The sequence below is a fragment of the Salmo trutta genome, chromosome 12 (genome assembly GCF_901001165.1).
Source record: "Salmo trutta chromosome 12, fSalTru1.1, whole genome shotgun sequence".
Taxonomy (NCBI): domain Eukaryota; kingdom Metazoa; phylum Chordata; class Actinopteri; order Salmoniformes; family Salmonidae; genus Salmo; species Salmo trutta.
Window position 1 is genome coordinate 36,411,783 of NC_042968.1, and position 21,458 is coordinate 36,433,240.

The 21,458-nt window shown below is 44.9% G+C and overlaps 1 protein-coding gene across 1 annotated transcript in view; it reads left to right on the forward strand.

Annotated features, from left to right (window-relative positions):
• The window catches only part of LOC115203470 (leucine-rich repeat serine/threonine-protein kinase 1), a 121,921-nt gene that overhangs the window by 38,397 nt on the left and 62,066 nt on the right, over positions 1-21,458 (forward strand). Inside the window, exons 8-22 of the mRNA XM_029768168.1 lie at positions 1,714-1,841; positions 2,067-2,230; positions 2,741-2,878; positions 7,390-7,502; positions 8,773-8,843; positions 9,896-10,025; positions 11,413-11,525; positions 11,733-11,947; positions 13,090-13,254; positions 14,767-14,939; positions 15,212-15,335; positions 15,457-15,616; positions 16,695-16,971; positions 17,759-17,930; positions 19,518-19,693. Of these exons, the coding sequence (XP_029624028.1) occupies positions 1,714-1,841; positions 2,067-2,230; positions 2,741-2,878; positions 7,390-7,502; positions 8,773-8,843; positions 9,896-10,025; positions 11,413-11,525; positions 11,733-11,947; positions 13,090-13,254; positions 14,767-14,939; positions 15,212-15,335; positions 15,457-15,616; positions 16,695-16,971; positions 17,759-17,930; positions 19,518-19,693 (2,319 nt within the window). The remainder of the gene's footprint in view (positions 1-1,713; positions 1,842-2,066; positions 2,231-2,740; positions 2,879-7,389; positions 7,503-8,772; positions 8,844-9,895; positions 10,026-11,412; positions 11,526-11,732; positions 11,948-13,089; positions 13,255-14,766; positions 14,940-15,211; positions 15,336-15,456; positions 15,617-16,694; positions 16,972-17,758; positions 17,931-19,517; positions 19,694-21,458) is intronic.

Here is a 21,458-nt window from a genome sequence, read left to right on the forward strand (position 1 = left end):
TAAAATAATGTCTCAATGTGTTTCAGTCTCCAGGTTAACGTCTCCTCCATTACAGTAAAATAATGTCTCAATGTGTTTCAGTCTCCAGGTTAACGTCTCCTCCATTACAGTAATATAATGTCTCAATGTGTTTCAGTCTCCAGGTTAACGTCTCCTCCATTACAGTAATATAATGTCTCAATGTGTTTCAGTCTCCAGGTTAACGTCTCCTCCATTACAGTAATATGTCTCAATGTGTTTCAGTCTCCAGGTTAACGTCTCCTCCATTACAGTAATATAATGTCTCAATGTGTTTCAGTCTCCAGGTTAATGTCACCTCCATTACAGTAAAATAATCTCTCAATGTGTTTCAGTCTCTAGGTTAAAGTCACCTCCATTACAGTAATATAATGTCTCAATGTGTTTCAGTCTCCAGGTTAACGTCTCCTCCATTACAGTAATATAATGTCTCAATGTGTTTCAGTGTCCAGGTTAACGTCTCCTCCATTACAGTAATATAATGTCTCAATGTGTTTCAGTCTCCAGGTTAACGTCTCCTCCATTACAGTAATATAATGTCTCAATGTGTTTCAGTCTCCAGGTTAACATCTCCTCCATTACAGTAAAATAATGTCTCAATGTGTTTCAGTGTCCATACGACCCATTCTGTTGGACCAAACCTCAAACACAAATAGCGAGTTGAAACCGCTTGTCAGAGAAGAAGTGATCTTTAGTCTTTGTTGTTGTGAGTGGCAGGGGGAGGGGCTTGGCCTTTGTGTGTAAATAGAGGGGAAGCGAGAGGTTTCATATATCAGCCAGCCCTAGCGCACACACACACACACACACACACGCACACACAACCCCCTTGTGGGAACACACAATTCGGTCCCATTGAAAATACTATTTTCTTTAACCTGAAAACCTAAACTTAACCCTTAACCTAGCTGCTAACCCTAAACCTAAACTTAACCTTAAACACCCTAGAAATAGCATTTGACTAACAAAATGTCCCCAGTTGGTTAACATTTTGTTTGTTTACTATTCTTGTGGGGACATCTAGTTAAACAGGTCCACTGCAGTGTGTACAGTATACACACACATTTACACTGACTATACCAAACATTAGGAACACCTTCCTAATATGGAGTTGCACCCTCCCTTTTGCCCTCAGAACAGCTTCAATTCGTTGGGGGATGGACTCTACAAGGTGTCGAAAACATTTCACAGGGCTGCTGGCCCATGTCGTCTCCAATGCTTTCCACAGTTGTGTCACGTTGGATGTCCTTTGGGTGGTGGACCATTCTTGATACACATGGGAAACTGTTGAGCATGAAATACCCAGAAGCATTGCAGTTCTTGACACAAACCAGTGTGCCTAGCACCTACTACCATACCCTGTTCAAAGGCACTTACATGTTATGTCTTGCCCAGTCACCCTCTGAATGGCACACATACACAATCCATCTCTCAATTGTCTCAAGGCTTAAAAATCCTTCTTTAATCTGTCTCCTCCCCTTCATCTACACTTATTTGAAATGTTCAATAAGGGACCATATCTTTCACCTGGTTTCACCTGGTCAGTCTATGTCATGGAAAGAGTTCTTAATGTTTTGTCCACTCTGTGTTTGTAATATCTGTAGTCTGCTGTTCTGCAGATCTCTGTTGTATTGTTAGCCTCACCATCTCACTTAATCCTGACGTGTGTGTTCGTTCTCTGCTCCTGTCCTACTGTAGACTTCGCCAGGTGAATCTGTCTCAGAATGAGTTGACCAGCCTGCCGTCCGGACTGCTCCATCTCACAAGAGTCCAGAGGCTCTCTGCTGCTAAGAACAAGCTCACCTCCCTATTTGACATTCCTAATGGTATGATCCACCGCATGTCAGAGTGCTCTTTGCTCTTTGCCACAAATGTATATCAGTATGTTCTTAGAAGGGCTCTTAGGATTTTATTCTGATCTCAAATAGTTTTTCTCTGCTTTCTATTTTGTCTTTATTTGTTCATGTGAAGCACATTGTATTGCTACCTTGTTTCTACAAATGAAGATTGATGAATGAATTGATTGATTGCCCTCTTCTGCTCCACCTCAGGTACTAACTGGATAGGTCTGCGTAAGCTGGAGGAGCTGGATGTGTCTGACAACTGTCTGACCAGTCTTCCCTCTGCCGTTCTTCACTCTTTCAAATCCCTCACTACCCTCAAAGTCTGCCGGAACAGACTCACCAGCTTCCCTGACCCCTGGGCCTGCCCTCTGGTAGGCAGACACTACACTAGACACTACGGCCTTGTTCCATTTGGAACCCTAGCACCTTCCTTTAGATCCTACCCTGTTTAGTGTTCTTCTCAAATATATCTATTAATTGTATCTCTATGGTTCCCCTGGTAGGAAGAAACTAGGGCCTGGTTCATTTTGGATGCCTAGCACCTTCCTGTATCTCCTATCCCCTTCTAAATGTTCAGTTCTGAAAGGACTGGATTGGTGAAAGGAATATGGTGGAAGCTCCAATGGAGAGCTGGGTAGAACCATCACACTAGTTGCTTCCACCTATCCAGTCCGTATAGATTTGTGACCATTGTCGGCGTAGAGGCAAGAAGGTACTAGGTATTGAAATGGAAAGTGGTCATGTCTTTTAAATCATACAGACTCCTCTCAGCGAAGCTTCACTACCTCCTATTCCCTCTTGTATTCAGAGAACTTGAGTGATGGTTTTGAAACATCTTCTGGATGATGTGAGTCATTGATTGGTGTTTCCCCCCTCTGAAGAAGCACTGTCGAGCCTCATCCAACGCCATCGAGAGTCTTCCCAATACCATCTCCATCTTCTGGAGAACTCAGCTGCAGGAGGTGGATTTCTCGGACAACGTCATCAAGGAGCTGCCCTCCTATATATTCGAGCTGGAGGTAAGGATGGGTAGCACTAGCATTGTGTGGCCTAGGCTTCAGCTCAGTGGGCTAACAGGGTTTTGAGTTGCACTCAAACCCCAACAATGCTGAGCTAAAGCCTAGGCCAAAGCAGCTTAACAACACTGGGAGCAGTGTTTCCTACATGGTGGTTCATGGCTGATTCCGTTTGGGCCTGGCTAGAAGCATTGGATTTGTTGACTTGATGGGTCTAACCTAAATAAACCTCCCTAAACCTCCATAAGCTTTACTGTATTTCGGCGACTTAATCAAATTCACATAGAAATGTGCTTTATAGATCTCACTCATTTAAAGCAAGTCTACGACGCAGTAGATCAGTTCTATGTATGCTCTTGCTATGCTTCTCATTCTTAAGTTTAGTTTTTGTGTCTTGTACTTTTGGTTTTGTACATCAGCTTCAAATACCTTAAAATACAATATTTTAGGTTATTGAAAATATATTTCACAGTAGTTTAGATGGTACAATGATTTTATGTATTTGATTTTTTTTGTCACATAAACTGAAATTAGGCAAACTAATAGAATTTTAGCAATGAGGAAATGGCGGAGGGATTTCTGCATATTGAACCTTTTGAAGTAACCACTCAGAAGATGATTTCTGTATTAAACCTGTAGTTTACCCAATGACCTCAAGGTGGCACTGCTGTACTACTCTGCAGTCAGTGAACCCCAACTGAAACAATGATTCAAATCAAAATCAAATCAAATTTTATTAGTCACATGCGCCGAATACAACAGGTCTAGACCTTACAGTGAAATGCTTACTTACGAGACCCTAACCAACAATGCAGTTAAAAAAAACATGAATAAGAAATAAAAGTTAAAAGTAATTAAAGAGCAGCAGTAAAAACAATAGCGAGACTATATACTGGGGGGTACCGGTACAGAGCCAATGTGCGGGGGCACCGGTTAGTTGAGGTAATATGTACATGTAGGTAGAGTTATTAAAGTGACTATGCATAGTTTATAACAATATCAGTGGTGTAAAAGAGGGGGGGCAATGCAAATAGTCTGGGTGACCATTTGATTAGATGTTCAGGAGTCTTATGGCTTGGGGGTAGAAGCTGTTTAGAAGCCTCTTGGACCTAGACTTGGCGCTCTGGTACCGCTTGCTGTGTGATAGCAGAGAGAACAGTCTATGACTAGGGTGGCTGGAGTCTTTTACTATTTTTAGGGCCTTCCTCTGACACCGCCTGGTATAGGTCCTGGATGGCAGGAAGCTTAGCCCCAGTGATGTACTGGGCCGTACGCACTACCCTCTGTAGTGCCTTGCGGTTGGAGGCCGAGAAGTTGCCATACCAGGCAGTGATGCAACCAGTCAGGATGCTCTCGATGGTGCAGCTGTGGAACCTTTTGAGGATCTCATGACCCATGCCAAATTCGTTTCAGTCTCTTTAGGGGGAATAGGTTTTGTTGTGCCCTTTTCATGACTGTCTTGGTGTGCTTGGGCCATGTTAGTTTGTGGGTGATGTGGACACCAAGGAACTTGACGCTCTCAACCTGCTCCACTACTGCTCTGTCGATGAGAATGGGGGCGTGATCGATCCTCTTTTTTCTGTAGTCCACAATCATCTCCTTTGTATTGATCACGTTGAGGGAGAGGTTGTTGTCCTGGCACCACACGGCCAGGTCTCGGACCTCCTCCCTATAGGCTGTCTCATCGTTGTTGTCGGTGATCAGGCCTACCACTGCAGTCATGAGTGAACAGGGAGTACAGGAGGGGACTGAGCATGCACCCCTGAGGGGCCCGTGTTGAGGATCAGCGTGGCGGATGTGTTGGTACCTACCCTTACCAACTGGGGGCGGCCCGTCAGGAAGTCCAGGATCCAGTTGCAGAGGGAGGTGTTTAGTCTCAGGGTTCTTAGCTTATTGATGAGCTTTGAGGGCACTGTGGTGTTGAACGCTGAGCTGTAGTCAATGAATAGCATTCTCACATAGGTGTTCCTTTTGTCCAGGTGGGAAAGGGTAGTGTGAAGTGCAATAGAGATTGTATCATCTGTGGATATGTTGGGGCGGTATGCAAATTGGAGTGTTTCTGGGATAATGGAGTTGATGTTTATTTTTTTTAATTTTACGTTTATTTAACCAGGTAGGCCAGTTGAGAACAAGTTCTCATTTACAACTGCAACCTGGCCAAGATAAAGCAAAGCAGTGCGACAAAAACAACAACACAGAGTTACACATGGGATAAACAAACGTACAGTTAATAACACAATAGAATCTGAGCCATGACCAGCCTTTCAAAGCACTTCATGGCTACAGATGTGAGTGCTACGGGTCGGTAGTCATTTAGGCAGGTTACCTTAGTGTTCTTGGGCACAGGGACTATGGTGGTCTGCTTAAAACATGTTGGTATTACAGACTTAGACAGGGAGAGGTTGAAAATGTCTGTGAAGACACTTGCCAGTTGGTCAGCGCATGCTCACAGTACACTTCCTGGTAATCCTGCGGCCTTGTGAATGTTGACCTGTTTAAAGGTCTTACTCAAATCTGCTGCAGAGAATGTGATCACACAGTCTTCCATAACAGCTGGTGCTCTTATGCATGTTTCAGTGTTATTTGCCTCGAAGCGAGCATAGAAGTAGTTTAGCTCGTCTGGTAGGCTTCTGTCACTGGGCAGCTCTCGGCTGTGCTTCCTTTTGTAGTCTGTAATGGTTTGCAAGCCCTGCCACACCCGACGAGCGTCAGAGCCGGTGTAGTACGATTCGATCTTAGTCCTGTATTGACGCTTTGCCTGTTTGATGGTTCGTCGGTGGGCATAGTGGTATTTCTTATGAGCTTAGAGTCCCTCTCCTTGAAAGCGGCAGCTCTAGCCTTTAGCTCAGTGCAGATGTTGCAGGGAATCCATGGCTTCTGGTTGGGGTATGTACGTATGGTCACTGTGGGGACGACGTCATCGATGCACTTATTGATAAAGCCAATAACTGATGTGGTGTACTCCTCAGTGCCATTGGCGGAATCCCGGAACATATTCCAGTCAGTGGTAGCAAAACAGACCTGTAGCTTAGCATCTGCTTCATCTGACCACTTTTTTATTGATCGAGTCACTGGTGCTTCCTGCTTTAATTTTTGCTTGTAGGCAGGAATCAGGAGGATAGAATTATGGTCAGATTTACCAAATGGAGGGTGAGGGAGAGCTTTGTATGCATCTCTGTTTGTGGGCTAAACGTAGTCCAGAGTTTTTTCCCCCTCTGGTTGCATATTTAGCAGAAATTTGGTAAAATGGATTTACGTTTCCCTGCATTAAAGTCCCCGGCTACTAGGAGCGCCACCTCTGGGTGAGCGTTTTCCTGTTTGCTTATGGCGCAATGCAGCTCATTCAGTGCAGTCTTAGTGCCAGCATCAGTCTGTGGTGGTATGTAGACAGCTACGAAAAATACAGATGAAAACTCTCTAGGTAGATAGTGTGGTCTACAGCTTATCATGAGATGCTCTACCTCAGGCGAGCAAAACCTTGAGACTTCCTTAGATATCGTACACCAGCTATTTACAAAAATACATAGTCCGTCGCCCCTTGTCTTACCAGACGCCGCTGTTCTATCCTGCCGATACAGCATATAACCAGCCAGCTGTATTTTGATAATGTCGTCATTCAGCCACGACTCCGTGAAACATAAGATATTACAGTTTTGAATGTCCCGTTGGTAGTTTAATCTACCGCATAGGTCATCGATTTATTTTCCAAAGATTGCTAGCAGAATGGAAGGAAGTGGTTTTTTTTTCGATCGCCTACAAATTCTCAGAAGGCAGCCCGCCCTCCGGCCCCTTTTTCTCTGCCTTCTCTTCACGCAAATGACGGGGATCTGGGCCTGTTCCCGGGAAAGCAGTATGTCATTCACGTCGGGCTCGACTTGTTAAAGGAAAAAAAAGATTCTGCCAGTGTGTGGTGAGGAATCGCAGTTCTGATGTCTAGAAGTTATTTTCGGTCATAAGAGATGGTAGCAGTAACATTATGTATAAAATAAGTAAAAAAATAAGTTACAAACAACGCAAAGAAACGAACAAAAAAACACAGTTGGTTAGGAATACGTTAAACGTCAACCTTGTTCTCAGCATTAGTACGAGGAATCACGGTACGCTTGATTAGGTTTTTAAGATATTAGTGTAACAGTAATAATGAATGGAAACGGATGTTAAGTTTAATTTAGGTTCCTCAATTCCGAGGAGAACGATGGAATGTTTAATTTACCTCAGGAATGCTATGGGCTTTATGAAGCAATTTTCCAAATGTTTGTAAAGGAATGAGTAGTGCAAGATTGTTGATTATAATGGCATTTGTGGTGTTTCACTGGAATAGAATAGAGGAAGAGAAACGAGTGAGAGAGTGACGTCAACAGTAGACAGGGAAGCAGGGACACTAGATGTGAATTAAGTTGTCATGACCACAGGCCATGCTTTGGTGACACTGTCTCTTTCTCCCTCTTTCTCTCCCTCACCCTTTCTCTCCCTATCTTTCTCTCTCTCCCTCTCCCGCTCATTCTCTTCATCAGGCCCTGGTCTCTCTCAGACTGTGTAGGAATCAGATCTCCACTCTCCCGGCATCCAACAAGTGGAAATGCTCTCTGCTCAGAACCCTTGACCTCTCCAGGAACCAGCTGGGCAAGTAGGTGAAAGGTCATACATCTTACCACTCACACCACGTCCAGAAACAACTACTAGCCCCTATAAACTTGTGTAGATCTGAAGGTGCTAGATACTGAGTCCAAGGAGAGGACACTAGCCCTGTTCTCTCTATATACCTCTCTCTGGAATAAGCACTATGTTAGAAGCTCCACCTTTCCCTTTGACATGCTAGGTCAAAGTTTCACCTTATTGCTTAAACCTTTCCAGTTCTTTTGGATCTACAAGTGTCTAGGGGTCAGGAGTTGTTTCTGGACAGGGTCTAAGGGTCTAGGGGCTAGTAGTTGTTTCTGGACAGGGTCTAAGGGTCTAGGGGTCAGGAGTTGTTTCTGGACAGGGTCTAAAGGTCTAGGGGCTAGTAGTTGTTTCTGGACAGGGTCTAAGGGTCTAGGGGCTAGTAGTTGTTTCTGGACAGGGTCTAGGGGCTAGTAGTTGTTTCTGGACAGGGTCTAGGGGCTAGTAGTTGTTTCTGGACAGGGTCTAAGGGTCTAGGGGCTAGTAGTTGTTTCTGGACAGGGTCTAAGGGTCTAGGGGCTAGTAGTTGTTTCTGGACAGGGTCTAAGGGTCTAGGGGCTAGTAGTTGTTTCTGGACAGGGTCTAAGGGTCTAGGGGCTAGTAGCTGTTTCTGGACAGGGTCTAAGTGTCTAGGGTCTAGGGCCTAGGAGTTGTTTCTGGACAGGGTCTAAGTGTCTAGGGTCTAGGGCCTAGGAGTTGTTTCTGGACATGGCCTTAACCTCTTACTCTTAATATTTTCCACTCACTTCAAGGCCTGCTTCCATTTTTAACCCTAGCTTCTTGCTTACCCTAGTCCATAACGTTTTGGTGTTAGCAACTTTGGGTACTATGGATTAATGAAAGAAATATGGTAGAGGTAGGCCTTGGGGGAAGGGGTAGGCCTTGGGGGAAGGGGTAGGACTTGGGGGAAGGGGTAGGCCTTGGGGGAAGGGGTAGGACTTGGGGGAAGGGGTAGGACTTGGGGGAAGGGGTAGGCCTTGGGGGAAGGGGTAGGACTTGGGGGAAGGGGCAAACCACCGTAATGGAACCTGGGGCTGTATGCATCAAGCGTCTCAGAGTAGGACTCGCGATCTAGGATCAGGTCCGCCCTATCTTTATTCAGGCCCCAAATCTTATTCATTATAATCTCAAAGGAAAAACTGATCCTAGATAAGCACTTTTCAGCTGACATGGTAAACAATAAAAAATACAACCAAGAATGCATGAATGTGATGGAAGTTGGAACTGTTTTGTTTCAGGACTGAGGAGGGACCCAAAACCAGGAAGCTGGCCTTCCTGACCACATGGCACAGGAGAGACCCGGACCCAGGTACTGGTTCTGGACTCATGTGGACTGGCGCTGTTGACTGTAGTGTTACTTTAGTGGTCTAACATGGACTGGACTTTAAACTTGACATGACTGGACTGAATCATTGTGGTCTGTAGTGAACTGGACTTAAACTGGACTAGACCAATCTGTCGTGGTTTGTAATGAACTGTAGTGAACTGGATTGAACCGATCTAAAGTGGTCTGTAACAGGGCTAGAGTGTACTGGGTCTGTGGCAGTCTGCACTGGGTCTGTGGCAGTCTGCACTGGGTCTGTGGCAGTCTGCACTGGGTCTGTGGCAGTCTGCACTGGGACTGTAGCAGTCTGCACTGGGACTGTAGCAGTCTGCACTGGGTCTGTGGCAGTCTGCACTGGGTCTGTGGCAGTCTGCATTGGGACTGTGGCAGTCTGTACTGGGACTGTGGTAGAATAATTACTTTGTTGATTGTCTGGTCAGATTCTCTATCTGCCGGTTGTGGCATGGACAGTTTAATAAACAGCTTATATGAGCAGTGATCCTGGTCACATTTGGGTCCAAAGCCCTTGCTCATGTGGTTTGGAAACCCCTCTATTTTACCCTGTCATAGGAGAAGAATGCCTCTCATCACGGTCATCTGGACCACACTGTCGTGCTCTCTCTCTCTTTTCTCTCTCTCCCTCCATATCTCTCTCTCTCTCTATCTCCCTCCATATCTCGCTCTTTTCTTTCTCTCCCTCCATATCTCGCTCTCTTTTCTCTCTCTATCTCCCTCCATATCTCTCTTTTCTCTCTCTATCTCCCTCCATATCTCGCTCTCTTTTCTCTCTCTATCTCCCTCCATATCTCTCTTTTCTCTCTCTATCTCCCTCCATATCTCTCTCTCTTTTCTCTCTCTATCTCCCTCCATATCTCGCTCTTTTCTCTCTCTCCCTCCATATCTCTCTCTTTCTCTCTCCCCCTTCTCTGACCGCTCCAGCAATTAGTAACCCCATACTGTACATCCTGATCCTGCAGTGACTGCTGATGGTCATTGACCGTGTGTGTGTGTGTGTGTGCCTTTCCCCTGCTTGGTAGTATGCCCAATCGAGTTTCCAGTAATTTTGCGGGATGCTTTGGAAGTGCTTTCCTTGAACGACAACCAGCTGGAGTGTGTGCCCCAGTCCGTGTGTGGCCTGAGAAACCTCATGGAGCTCTACCTCGCCAAGTAAGTGCCCCAAGCCTCGTCACACTAGCCTCCTTTCCTTGTCTCTTTTCCTTGTCTCCTATCGATCTCACCCAGTTCTTTCACCACATAATTTCTCTAGTTAAGTCCCTAGACTGACTATACTTTTCTTGTCTCCTCATCTGCTTTCCTCACCAAGCTCTCATCCCAATTTAGGTGCCCTAGGTTTAGTCCCAATCTCCTTAACTCCCCATATTTCCTGGTCCCCTTCCTCCATAACTTCCTCGTACTGAGGTGGGACACAACAGCTGAAAACTAACATGGGGGTCTCAGATGTGTTTGTGCCATCTTGTAAATCCTGTGGTCACCAACCTAGCTGAACACCTGTAGACATCTGTCCATTCCTGTCATCACACACTGCTAATAAAAAAGCAAAGGAGACAAGGAAAGGAAGCATTTTAGAGTATTTATATGCAGCCCCACTCTTTGGCTGTCCTGTCCAGTCCTTACTGTTGTGAACTGGTTTGGAGGCAGCTGTTGCCGGCTGTTTTCTGTGGGTCACCAGGGTCACTGTTCTCTGTCCACTTCTCACAGTCTTCCAGACTGGAGGCTCCAATAGGAATACACGGGCTGTGTCCAAAACTGCACCCTATTCCCTACATAGTGCACTACTTTTGACCAGAGATCTATGGGCGTCCCAATGAGCCCTGGTCCGAATTAGTGCTCTATGTAGAGTCTGGTTGTGGCCCAGAGTGTGATGTGGAGGTTTAGCTGGAGATCCTCTTTCCCACTCAGACGTTGTTTTGTTGTTATCCAGTCCTGTGTAATAACGGTCATGGTAGTCCAGGCTAGACTAGTGAATGGAGTCAGTTCTCAACCAGAACAATAAGGCTATGGTCTCACCTTTGGCGTTATGCCATATGCTTGTTTTCCCGGACACATTATGACTAGTCAGTCCTCGATGGAATAATACCCATTGAAAGTGGTTTTTAGCCCAAGACTAGGTTTAATCTGTGTCCAGGAAACCGGCCCATTATTCCATTATTTAGTTTCTTCCAATGTTTATCTATGTTCACTCATTCACAAAGCAACAGGACATGTTGAGGATGAGAAACACCTTGTGCCATTAGTATTCCCCTATGTTTTCAGAGATCATATGATGTAAACGCATTAACATTCACCCGTCAAAGTGGTCCTCTGGTTCCTTACGCTCTCTCCCCTGATCTGAGAACAGTAACCCAGGTATCCTTGTATGTATAGTACCTAATTCCATCTCTCTCTCCCCTGATCTGAGAACAGTAACCCAGGTATCCTTGTATGTATAGTACCTAATTCCATCTCTCTCTCCCCTGATCTGAGAACAGTAACCCAGGTATCCTTGTATGTATAGTACCTAATTCCATCTCTCTCTCCCCTGATCTGAGAACAGTAATCCAGGTATTCGGGAACTTCCAGCTGAGTTGGGGCAGCTCTCTAACCTGTGGCAGTTGGACATTGAGGACCTCAACATCACTAATGTTCCCCAGGACATCAGGAAAGAAGGTAAAGTACCACCACACAGTGTGTGTGTGTGTGTGTGGGTGGTGTTTTTTGGGGTGTTTGTGTTTACATATCTGTGTGTTTTTGTCGATTAAGGCAGCCGCCAGCACCTCTCTGATTCAGAGGGGTTGGGTTAAATGTGGAAGACACATTTTAGTTGAATGCATTAATTTGTACAACTGACTAGGTATCCCCATTTCCCTTTCTCAGGTCCAGCATCAGTGCTGTCCTTCCTCCGAGCCCACCTACGGAAGGCGGAGCCCTGTAAGCTGCTGAAGCTTCTTGTGATTGGTCCTCCTCGGCAGGGAAAGACAGCCCTCCTGGAGGCGTTACAGACGGGCAGGACCTCCCCTTTCTCCCCTGCAGAACGAAACATCAGTACAGCTACTTGGGAACTGGACAGACCCAATGGGGTTAAAGCTAGCGTAAGAGAACACACACATGAATACACACACACACGCTCACGTCCAAGGTACTTCCATCAACTATTTGCTCTGGGGTGTGAAGACATACTCAATCAATACATATTTTATTTTAAATTATTTAGGAACATTTTCTTTCATTTTTTTTTTTCACTTTGTAGAGTAGGTTGTGTAGATCGGTAGGACAAAAATCCATTTGAGTCCATTATAAGATAACATTTTAAGGCAACAAAATCAAATGTGAAAAGTTTGCAATGCACACTGTTCTTCTGTTATTGCTCGCATGTCTTCCTACAGCGGGTTTTACTTCCAGAAAAGACATCTGTATGAACTCATTATTACATTACTTTTTAATATCTATTTCCATGAAAGCCTGGCTGACAGTTTGTTTTGAGCCTGGCTGACAGTCTGTTTTGAGCCTGGCTGACAGTTTGTTTTGAGCCTGGCTGACAGTTTGTTTTGAGCCTGGCTGACAGTTTGTTTTGAGCCTGGCTGACAGTCTGTTTTGAGCCTGGCTGACAGTTTGTTTTGAGCCTGGCTGACAGTTTGTTTTGAGCCTGGCTGACAGTCTGTTTTGAGCCTGGCTGACAGTCTGTTTTGAGCCTGGCTGACAGTCTGTTTTGAGCCTGGCTGACAGTTTGTTTTGAGCCTGGCTGACAGTCTGTTTTGAGCCTGGCTGACAGTCTGTTTTGAGCCTGGCTGACAGTCTGTTTTGAGCCTGGCTGACAGTCTGTTTTGAGCCTGGCTGACAGTTTGTTTTGAGCCTGGCTGACAGTTTGTTTTGAGCCTGGCTGACAGTTTGTTTTGAGCCTGGCTGACAGTCTGTTTTGAGCCTGGCGTGTGTGTGGCTGCCAGTCTGTTTTTAGCCTGGGATGGTTACTACAATTATGTCATGTTACAAAGTAACACAAAGGCGGGCATGTTGACCCATTCCTAATCTTGGAAACCCAGAAATAAAATCTGGTGTAATTACGTCAGATGCTCGATTAGGATACCATTTATTTTCCGTAGTTGGTCCAAGAGAGATGAACCCATTCCTAATTCCTAATCTTGACACAATAATACAACATATCTCATCCTGTATAGACGTAGGGCTGGAACTGAGGCATTTCATTTTTCTTCTTTTAATTCCACCACCGTAACAGGCGGACTCCGTAACGTTCACCGTGTGGGACATCGGCGGTCCGGCCAACATGTCCACGGTCAACCAGTGTTTCTTCACGGACAAGGCCCTGTACGTAGTCATATGGAACCTAGCTCTGGGAGAGGAGGCTGTAGCCAATCTACAGTCCTGGCTGCTTAACATTGAGGTGAGGCAGAATACATTTTAGTCAGACTTTAGTGCCATTTAGTTTCTTCTTTTTATTAAAGAAAGACATTCAAAAAGTGTTGACTTGAATTAGCCAGTTGGAAATGGAGGGAGAGACGGGCTAGTGGGAGAACAGTAGGACTGAACCCTGGCCTCTGGTGGGGAGAAGTATATTCTACTGAATGGGAACATAACCGCGAACCCAAAGCCTCTGCATGGTTATATTTTCAATTATACATTTTTTTAAATTCCTTAAATGGTTTTTACCTGAATTGACTCCACTATCTTTTCATGGCTACAACATCTCTGTCAATATTCTATACAAATAATTCATTTTATTTTATAGGTGTTATACAACAATGGTAAAAAGTATTTGAGAGAATAAAAGAGCCTCAATCGTATTTTTTCAAGTGACTCTGACAGGTGTCAGGGTTTTAACTACAAAGGTCATGTCTATTTCCACTGTGGGAAGGAACGCTCAGGTCACAGGACGTGGATGAGTTGTCCAGTCTGGCCACAATGACCTTTGGGCGACCTTTGGGATTCTAAATGTCAAACCTGTTGAAGTAAAACATCAAGAAACTGACCATAACACCTAATCATAACCTGGCAATGACTGTGTCCTCATTCTCCACCTTTCTGCCCTAAGTGTGCACTTGTTCACTTCCCTTCATCAATTTAAAAAGAAAGGACTGGTCATATCAAATCAAATTGTATTTGTCAAACGCTCCGAATACAACAGGTGTAGACCTTACTGTGAAATGCTTACTTACAAGCCCTTAACCAACAATGCAGTTTTGAGAAAAATAAAAGTTAAGAAGAAAATATTGACAAAATAAACTAAAGTAAAAAATAGAAGAGCAACAATAAAAGAAACAATAAGGCACACACACTGGTGTAGGAAATATAGTGGAAAGTCACTTACACAATCCAATGAATACACAGAATAACTGATTTAGATAAACAATCACGCTATAATACTTTATTACTGACCAGAAAAACCTGTTATTGTCAAAGTCACCGTGCTGTATTTATTCAGATGAGCATCACACCAGCTACTGGCTGAGACGGAGATCAGGGTGAACTACTGGGCCACAGGTCAGAGCAGTTATTTGGGGTCATACCCTACAGGGCTTTCAGAAGGTGTTCATACTCCTTGACTTATTCCACATGTTATTGTGTTACAGCCTGAATTCAAAAGGGATTAAATAGATGTTTTTCTCACCCATCTATAGACCATACCCCATAATGACAAAGTGAAACCATGTTTTCTATTCTTTTTGCAAATTTATTGAAATTGAGAAATATCTCATTTACATAAGTATTCACCCCCCTTTGCTATGACACTCCAAATTGAGCTCAGGTGCATCCAATTTCCTTTGATCATCCTTAAGATTTCACTACAACTTGATTAAATTCAGTCTGTAACACAACAAAATGTGGAATAAGTCTGTATGAATACTTTTTGAAAAGCATTGAATATGACCTCTGAAGTTGAACTTTTGACCTGTAGGCGCGTGCCCCTAACTCTGCGGTGGTGGTGGTGGGTACCCACCTGGACCTGATCGACACCAAGTTCCGTACAGAGCGGGTGGCCACTCTGAGGGCCTACATCCTGGCACTATGCAGGTCTCCATCAGGCGCCAGGGCCAGTGGCTACCCAGACATCACCTGGAAACACCTGCAGTGAGTCATACACAGAGACTGTAGGACACACACACACATTGTCACCTTAGCACACACACACACACACACATACATACCACACACACAGTCACACACACACACACACACACACACACACACACACACACACACACACACACACACACTTTCATGCCAAGGATTGAGGAAATCGAAACTGTGTGTGCGGTAACCTGACTCTGTGTGTGTGTTTTGTGTGGTGACTGTGTGTGTGGTGACTGTGTGTGTGTGTGTCTGTCTGACTCTGTATTCAGTGAGGTATCGTGTAAGACCCAGGAGGGTCTGGATGGTCTGAAGAGGCTGATCTTCCAGGTGGCCTGCTATATGAAGGACAACAGCAGCAGTTCAGCTAGCGGACACAAGCTGCTGGGCAGACTGGTAAGTGTGTGTGTGTTTGTGCACGTGTGTGCATGCATGCTTATGTATAAAGCTCTTCTGTGGGTAACCAGAATAAAAATGCGTTATAACCTCTTTATAAACCCTTTATAACCCTTCATAGATCCCAAAGAGCTACCTTACACTACAGCAAGCGGTGCTAGATGAGCGGGGTCGGCGGGACGCAGAAGACGAGGTCCAGTACCTGACAGACGCACAGCTGGACCTCGTCATAGAGCAGAACCCAGGAAGTGACATCAGAGACTACGAGGACCTGCAGACTGGTACCAGACCCTTTTTCAGCATTATTTATTTTTCTACATTATTTCATTAAAGGCCCAGTTCAGTCAAAAACATGTTTTTGCTGTGTTTTATATATATTTCCACACTATGAGGTTGGAATAATACTGTGAAATTGTGAAAAAGATGATAATGCTCTATTAGTATAAGAGCTGAAATTTCTGACAGTTTTGGTGGGGTGGAGTTTTGGCCTTCCATGGTGACATCACTATGCAGTAAATTAGTTAATAGACCAATAAGAAATAGATTTCCAAACCTCTCTCCCAATAACAGCAAATGTCAGTTTGCCTCTCCCCACTCAGACCACTTCCACACAGTCCTAGCTAAATTCTTGCTTGAGAAATTGCCCTTTGCTAAGAAGCTGTTTCTCTTTCTTTTTGACCATTTTAATTGAAAACAATCACAGTGAGGTAGGAACACTTCATTAGTCCATTGTTGATATAGTCTCAAAATGTTTTGCATGTCAGCAATCAAGTTTTCAAGATGTATAACTTTCAAAATACAGAAATACAGCCGGTATGATGCGTTTTGCATCATATGAACATTTCAACAATGGACTAATGAAACCAATACCAAAAGATAGTTCTGGTGTGGAATTTTAATTGTTACCCTGAAATGATTTGATATTGAGATAAACGGCTGCATTGGTACTTTTCAAAAGTATTTTAATATTGCATGAGTCCATTGAATGGTTTGATACACAGTTACACATTCTCTTCAAGTTGCCTTTCTCATCCTTGTACATATTATGTAGACCAGGGGCCACTAACCTTGTTCCCCCTGGAGAGGTACAACTCACCCTCCTGGTTGAACTAACCATAGTATATTATATATTACCCTGTCCAGACTATTATAGAACATTTTCCTGATGAATGTATTCCTCTTCATTATCCCTCCCTCCATCTTGACTGTTTTAGTTATTTTTATAGTGCTACTGATCTTGATTGCTGCATTGTTGGGAAAGAGCAAGAAAGGAATTTCACTGTACTTGTGCAAGTGACAATAAAAACTTGAAACGTGATCTCTTCTCTCCCTCTCTCCTTCCCTCGTGCCTCTCACCAGCCATCAGCTTCCTGATCGAGACAGGCACCCTCCTCCACTTCCCAGACACCAGTCACGGCCTGTGTACCCTCTACTTCCTCTGTCCCGTGTGGCTGTCGGAGTGTCTGGAGCGGATCATCCACCTGAAGAGCTCCCGATCAGTGGCCTGGAACGGGGTGATCCGAGCGGAGGATCTGCGCATGCTCCTGGTGGGAACGGGCTTCACCCAGCAGACGGAGGAGCAGTACTTCCAGTTTCTGGCCAAGTTTGAGATTGCTCTGCCTGTGGCCAGCGATAGGTAGGGACGGGCTGTTCTCTGAGCTGGGCCCTGGGCCATGTTCAGCAGAGCACAACATTGTGGACCGTTCAGATAGAACTGTGTTATGTAGAACAAGCCTGCCTCTGATTTGTAGAATAAGGAATCAAGTCAGCTCTATTCATGACATTTCTATCTGCATCATTCCACTACATTTGCCAACTGAACTTGGCCCAGCGACATGGAGACTGATTCTCAGATATGATGTGCACTATCGTGCCGACCCGAACTGAACTGTTCAGGCTCGTACTTTCTTTTCACAATGCACTTTGTAGCACGGCTTATCTCTCTGAAAGCAAACAGAACTGACCCTATAACATATCTCATATCTGCCCCACCTCGTTCCCCTTATGGACATCCATAACTTCTAACCCTACCTCTGTCCTGCTCCTCCTACACCGTTACCTGCTCCCCCACCTCCTGTCTCCTAAACCAGCTATGGACATCCATAACTTCTAACCCTACCTCTGTCCTGCTCCTCCTACACCGTTACCTGCTCCCCCACCTCCTGTCTCCTAAACCAGCTATGGACATCCATAACTTCTAACCCTACCTCTGTCCTGCTCCTCCTACACCGTTACCTGCTCCCCCACCTCCTGTCTCCTAAACCAGCTATGGACATCCATAACTTCTAACCCTACCTCTGTCCTGCTCCTCCTACACCGTTACCTGCTCCCCCACCTCCTGCCTCCTAAACCAGCTATGGACATTCATGGGTTCCTTATATTCCTCCTCTACATTTAACTCTACCTTTTCTCCTCCTCTACAGTTACCTCCTCCCCCACCTCCTTCCTCCTAAACCTGCTATGGACATCCACGGCTTCCGTCAAGAGACCGCCAACTCCATCCAGCGCCTCTTCAAGATGAGCTTTGTGCCGGCGGGATTCTGGGAACGCTTCATCGCCCGCATGCTCATCAGCCTCACCGAGATGGACCTCCAGGTAACAGGGTTTGGCACCCACTCCTGCATGGGCAGTTGAACAGGGTTTACCGGGGCATTGAAAAGACTGTGTAGAACTCGTACAGTCCATTACTTTTGAAAAGATCCACATGTTCTACCTGGATTATGCTAGTTGATATTTATGTTACTGTCTGATGCCATTTATGTAAAGAAATGGAGCATTTTCACAAGACTGAGTATATAGCATATGTAATTATGCTCTTCAATAAAACATATTTCTAACCTATACTATATTCAATACATTTTGTAAGATTATGGTGGGGGCGGGTAAAATACAGAATGCAAGACAATTGTATCTGTTGTGCTCACAAACTTGTACCTATTCTTAAAACTATTCCTTTCTGTGTTGTCCTTTGAGCCTAAGAGAAATGCTAAGAGTTCTCTCTGTGTTGTCCTAGTCCTTTGATCCTAAGAGGAATGCTAAGAGTTCTCTCTGTGTTGTCCTAGTCCTTTGATCCTAAGAGGAATGCTAAGAGTTCTCTCTGTGTTGTCCTAGTCCTTTGATCCTAAGAGGAATGCTAAGAGTTCTCTCTGTGTTGTCCTAGTCCTTTGAGCCTAAGAGGAATGCTAAGAGTTCTCTCTCTGTGTTGTCCTAGTCCTTTTATCCTAAGAGGAATGCTAAGAGTTCTCTCTGTGTTGTCCTAGTCCTTTGAGCCTAAGAGGCATGCTAAGAGTTCTCTCTGTGTTGTCCTAGTCCTTTGATCCTAAGAGGAATGCTAAGAGTTCTCTCTGTGTTGTCCTAGTCCTTTGAGCCTAAGAGGAATGCTAAGAGTTCTCTCTGTGTTGTCCTAGTCCTTTGATCCTAAGAGGAATGCTAAGAGTTCTCTCTGTGTTGTCCTAGTCCTTTGAGCCTAAGAGGTATGCTAAGAGTTCTCTCTGTGTTGTCCTAGTCCTTTGAGCCTAAGAGGAATGCTAAGAGTTCTCTCTGTGTTGTCCTAGTCCTTTGAGCCTAAGAGGAATGCTAAGAGTTCTCTCTGTGTTGTCCTAGTCCTTTGAGCCTAAGAGGAATGCTAAGAGTTCTCTTTGTGTTGTCCTATTCCTTTGATCCTAAGAGGAATGCTAAGAGTTCTCTCTGTGTTGTCCTAGTCCTTTGATCCTAAGAGGAATGCTAAGAGTTCTCTCTCTGTGTTGTCCTAGTCCTTTTATCCTAAGAGGAATGCTAAGAGTTGTCCTAGTCCTTTGAGCCTAAGAGGAATGCTAAGAGTTCTCTCTGTGTTGTCCTAGTCCTTTGATCCTAAGAGGAATGCTAAGAGTTCTCTCTGTGTTGTCCTAGTCCTTTGAGCCTAAGAAGAATGCTAAGAGTTCTCTCTGTGTTGTCCTAGTCCTTTGAGCCTAAGAGGAATGCTAAGAGTTCTCTCTGTGTTGTCCTAGTCCTTTGATCCTAAGAGGAATGCTAAGAGTTCTCTCTGTGTTGTCCTAGTCCTTTGATCCTAAGAGGAATGCTAAGAGTTCTCTCTGTGTTGTCCTAGTCCTTTGATCCTAAGAGGAATGCTAAGAGTTCTCTCTGTGTTGTCCTAGTCCTTTGAGCCTAAGAGGAATGCTAAGAGTTCTCTCTGTGTTGTCCTAGTCCTTTGAGCCTAAGAGGAATGCTAAGAGTGAGCGGAGGAGGACTACGGTGATCTACAGTTTTGCGGGAACAGGTAGCCAACAGAAGAACCGCTGTAGCACCTTCAGAGTCCGCCGCAGTCAGACCATCTACTGGAGAGAGGGACTACTGGTCACCTTTGACGGAGGGTATCTAAGGTGAGGGATTAAGGGTACACTGGGGTAACTTACTTGAAATGCATGTGTGTGACTCGAATGTTCAAGCAAATCTCCCATTGACACCAATGCATAATGTTTGAGTTAGGATTTGGCTAACCTCGTCCCCAGGCTATTGCGCACGGCGCATATAAGTCTGGGATTTCAACAATTCAAAGTTGGCCTTAGTGGGTGTGACCATAGAATTCTATGGCAGTGACCTACTGAGTAAAGTATTTGTCATCATATTATTTTAACGAATCACACAACTGCGAGCCGTGGGGAGGGTTAGGGGGAAGGTGTTGTGGGAGATGATTGGTTGAAAAATTAAGTCGATTTAAGCCAATACCTATGCGCCGGGAGTTTCTCCCGGTCTTTCGTATTGGCTAATGAAGGCTAAGTTTGACGCGTTAGTCTTCGCTCATTTGGGCGAAAGTGTCTGGGAACGAGATTAGGATTTGGCCCACTGTTAGGTAAATAAATACTGTATTCCTTACTGTATAGCACCTTTTACAACAAGGTGTAGATTTGTCATCCGTCAGGAAGCATGCCAAACCACAGCTGTGTGTCTCCACCCGGCTAAACGCTAAACGAGCAGGCCTAATTAATCAAACCCAGAGCTGGCTCAGCATTGCATACAGGGCTAATTAGCCAGGCACCTAATGATGTGTCTTTAAAAAATGCACATGTACTCTTATGTGCTTCATTGTGTAATTATTAGAGAAAGAGTTTAAAGTGCTACATAAAATTACTTACACATTATTACTGGTATATTTCCTAAAACAGTGTGCATATTGAGATACTTTCTCTAATGAAACATGCTATGATAAAATATTATTACGAATACCCGTACCTAATGATATCTCTGAAAAGTGCACCTGTACATCTGAGTGTTGTCAGTAGGTTCTAAGGCTCTTAGTTAGCCCATACAGTACCTTCAGCAGAGGGACACTTTCAAATAACCTTTATAGAACAAAGAACCTTTGGAGAACAAATAACCTTTAGAGACCACAGCGCCTTTAGAGACCACAGCACCTTTAGGGACCCAAGCGCCTTTAGAGACCCAAGCGCCTTTAGAGACCACAGCACCTTTAGAGGCCACAGCACCTTTAGAGAACACAGCACCTTTAGAGAACACAGCGCCTTTAGAGAACACAGCGCCTTTAGAGACCCAAGCACCTTTAGAGAACACAGCGCCTTTAGAGACCCAAGCGCCTTTAGAGAACACAGCGCCTTTAGAGACCCAAGCACCTTTAGAGAACACAGCGCCTTTAGAGACCCAAGCGCCTTTAGAGAACACAGCACCTTTAGGGACCCAAGCGCCTTTAGAGACCCAAGCGCCTTTAGAGACCACAGCACCTTTAGAGACCACAGCACCCTTAGAGACCACAGCACCTTTAGAGACCACAGCACCTTTAGAGACCACAGCACCTTTAGAGACCACAGCGCCTTTAGAGACCCAAGCGCCTTTAGAGACCCAAGCGCCTTTAGAGGCCACAGCACTTTTAGAGGCCACAGCACTTTTAGAGGCCACAGCACTTTTAGAGAACACAGCGCCTTTAGAGAACACAGCGCCTTTAGAGAACACAGCGCCTTTAGAGAACACAGCACCTTTAGGGACCCAAGCGCCTTTAGAGACCCAAGCGCCTTTAGAGACCCAAGCGCCTTTAGAGACCACAGCACCTTTAGAGACCACAGCACCCTTAGAGACCACAGCGCCTTTAGAGACCCAAGCGCCTTTAGAGACCCAAGCGCTTTTAGAGACCCA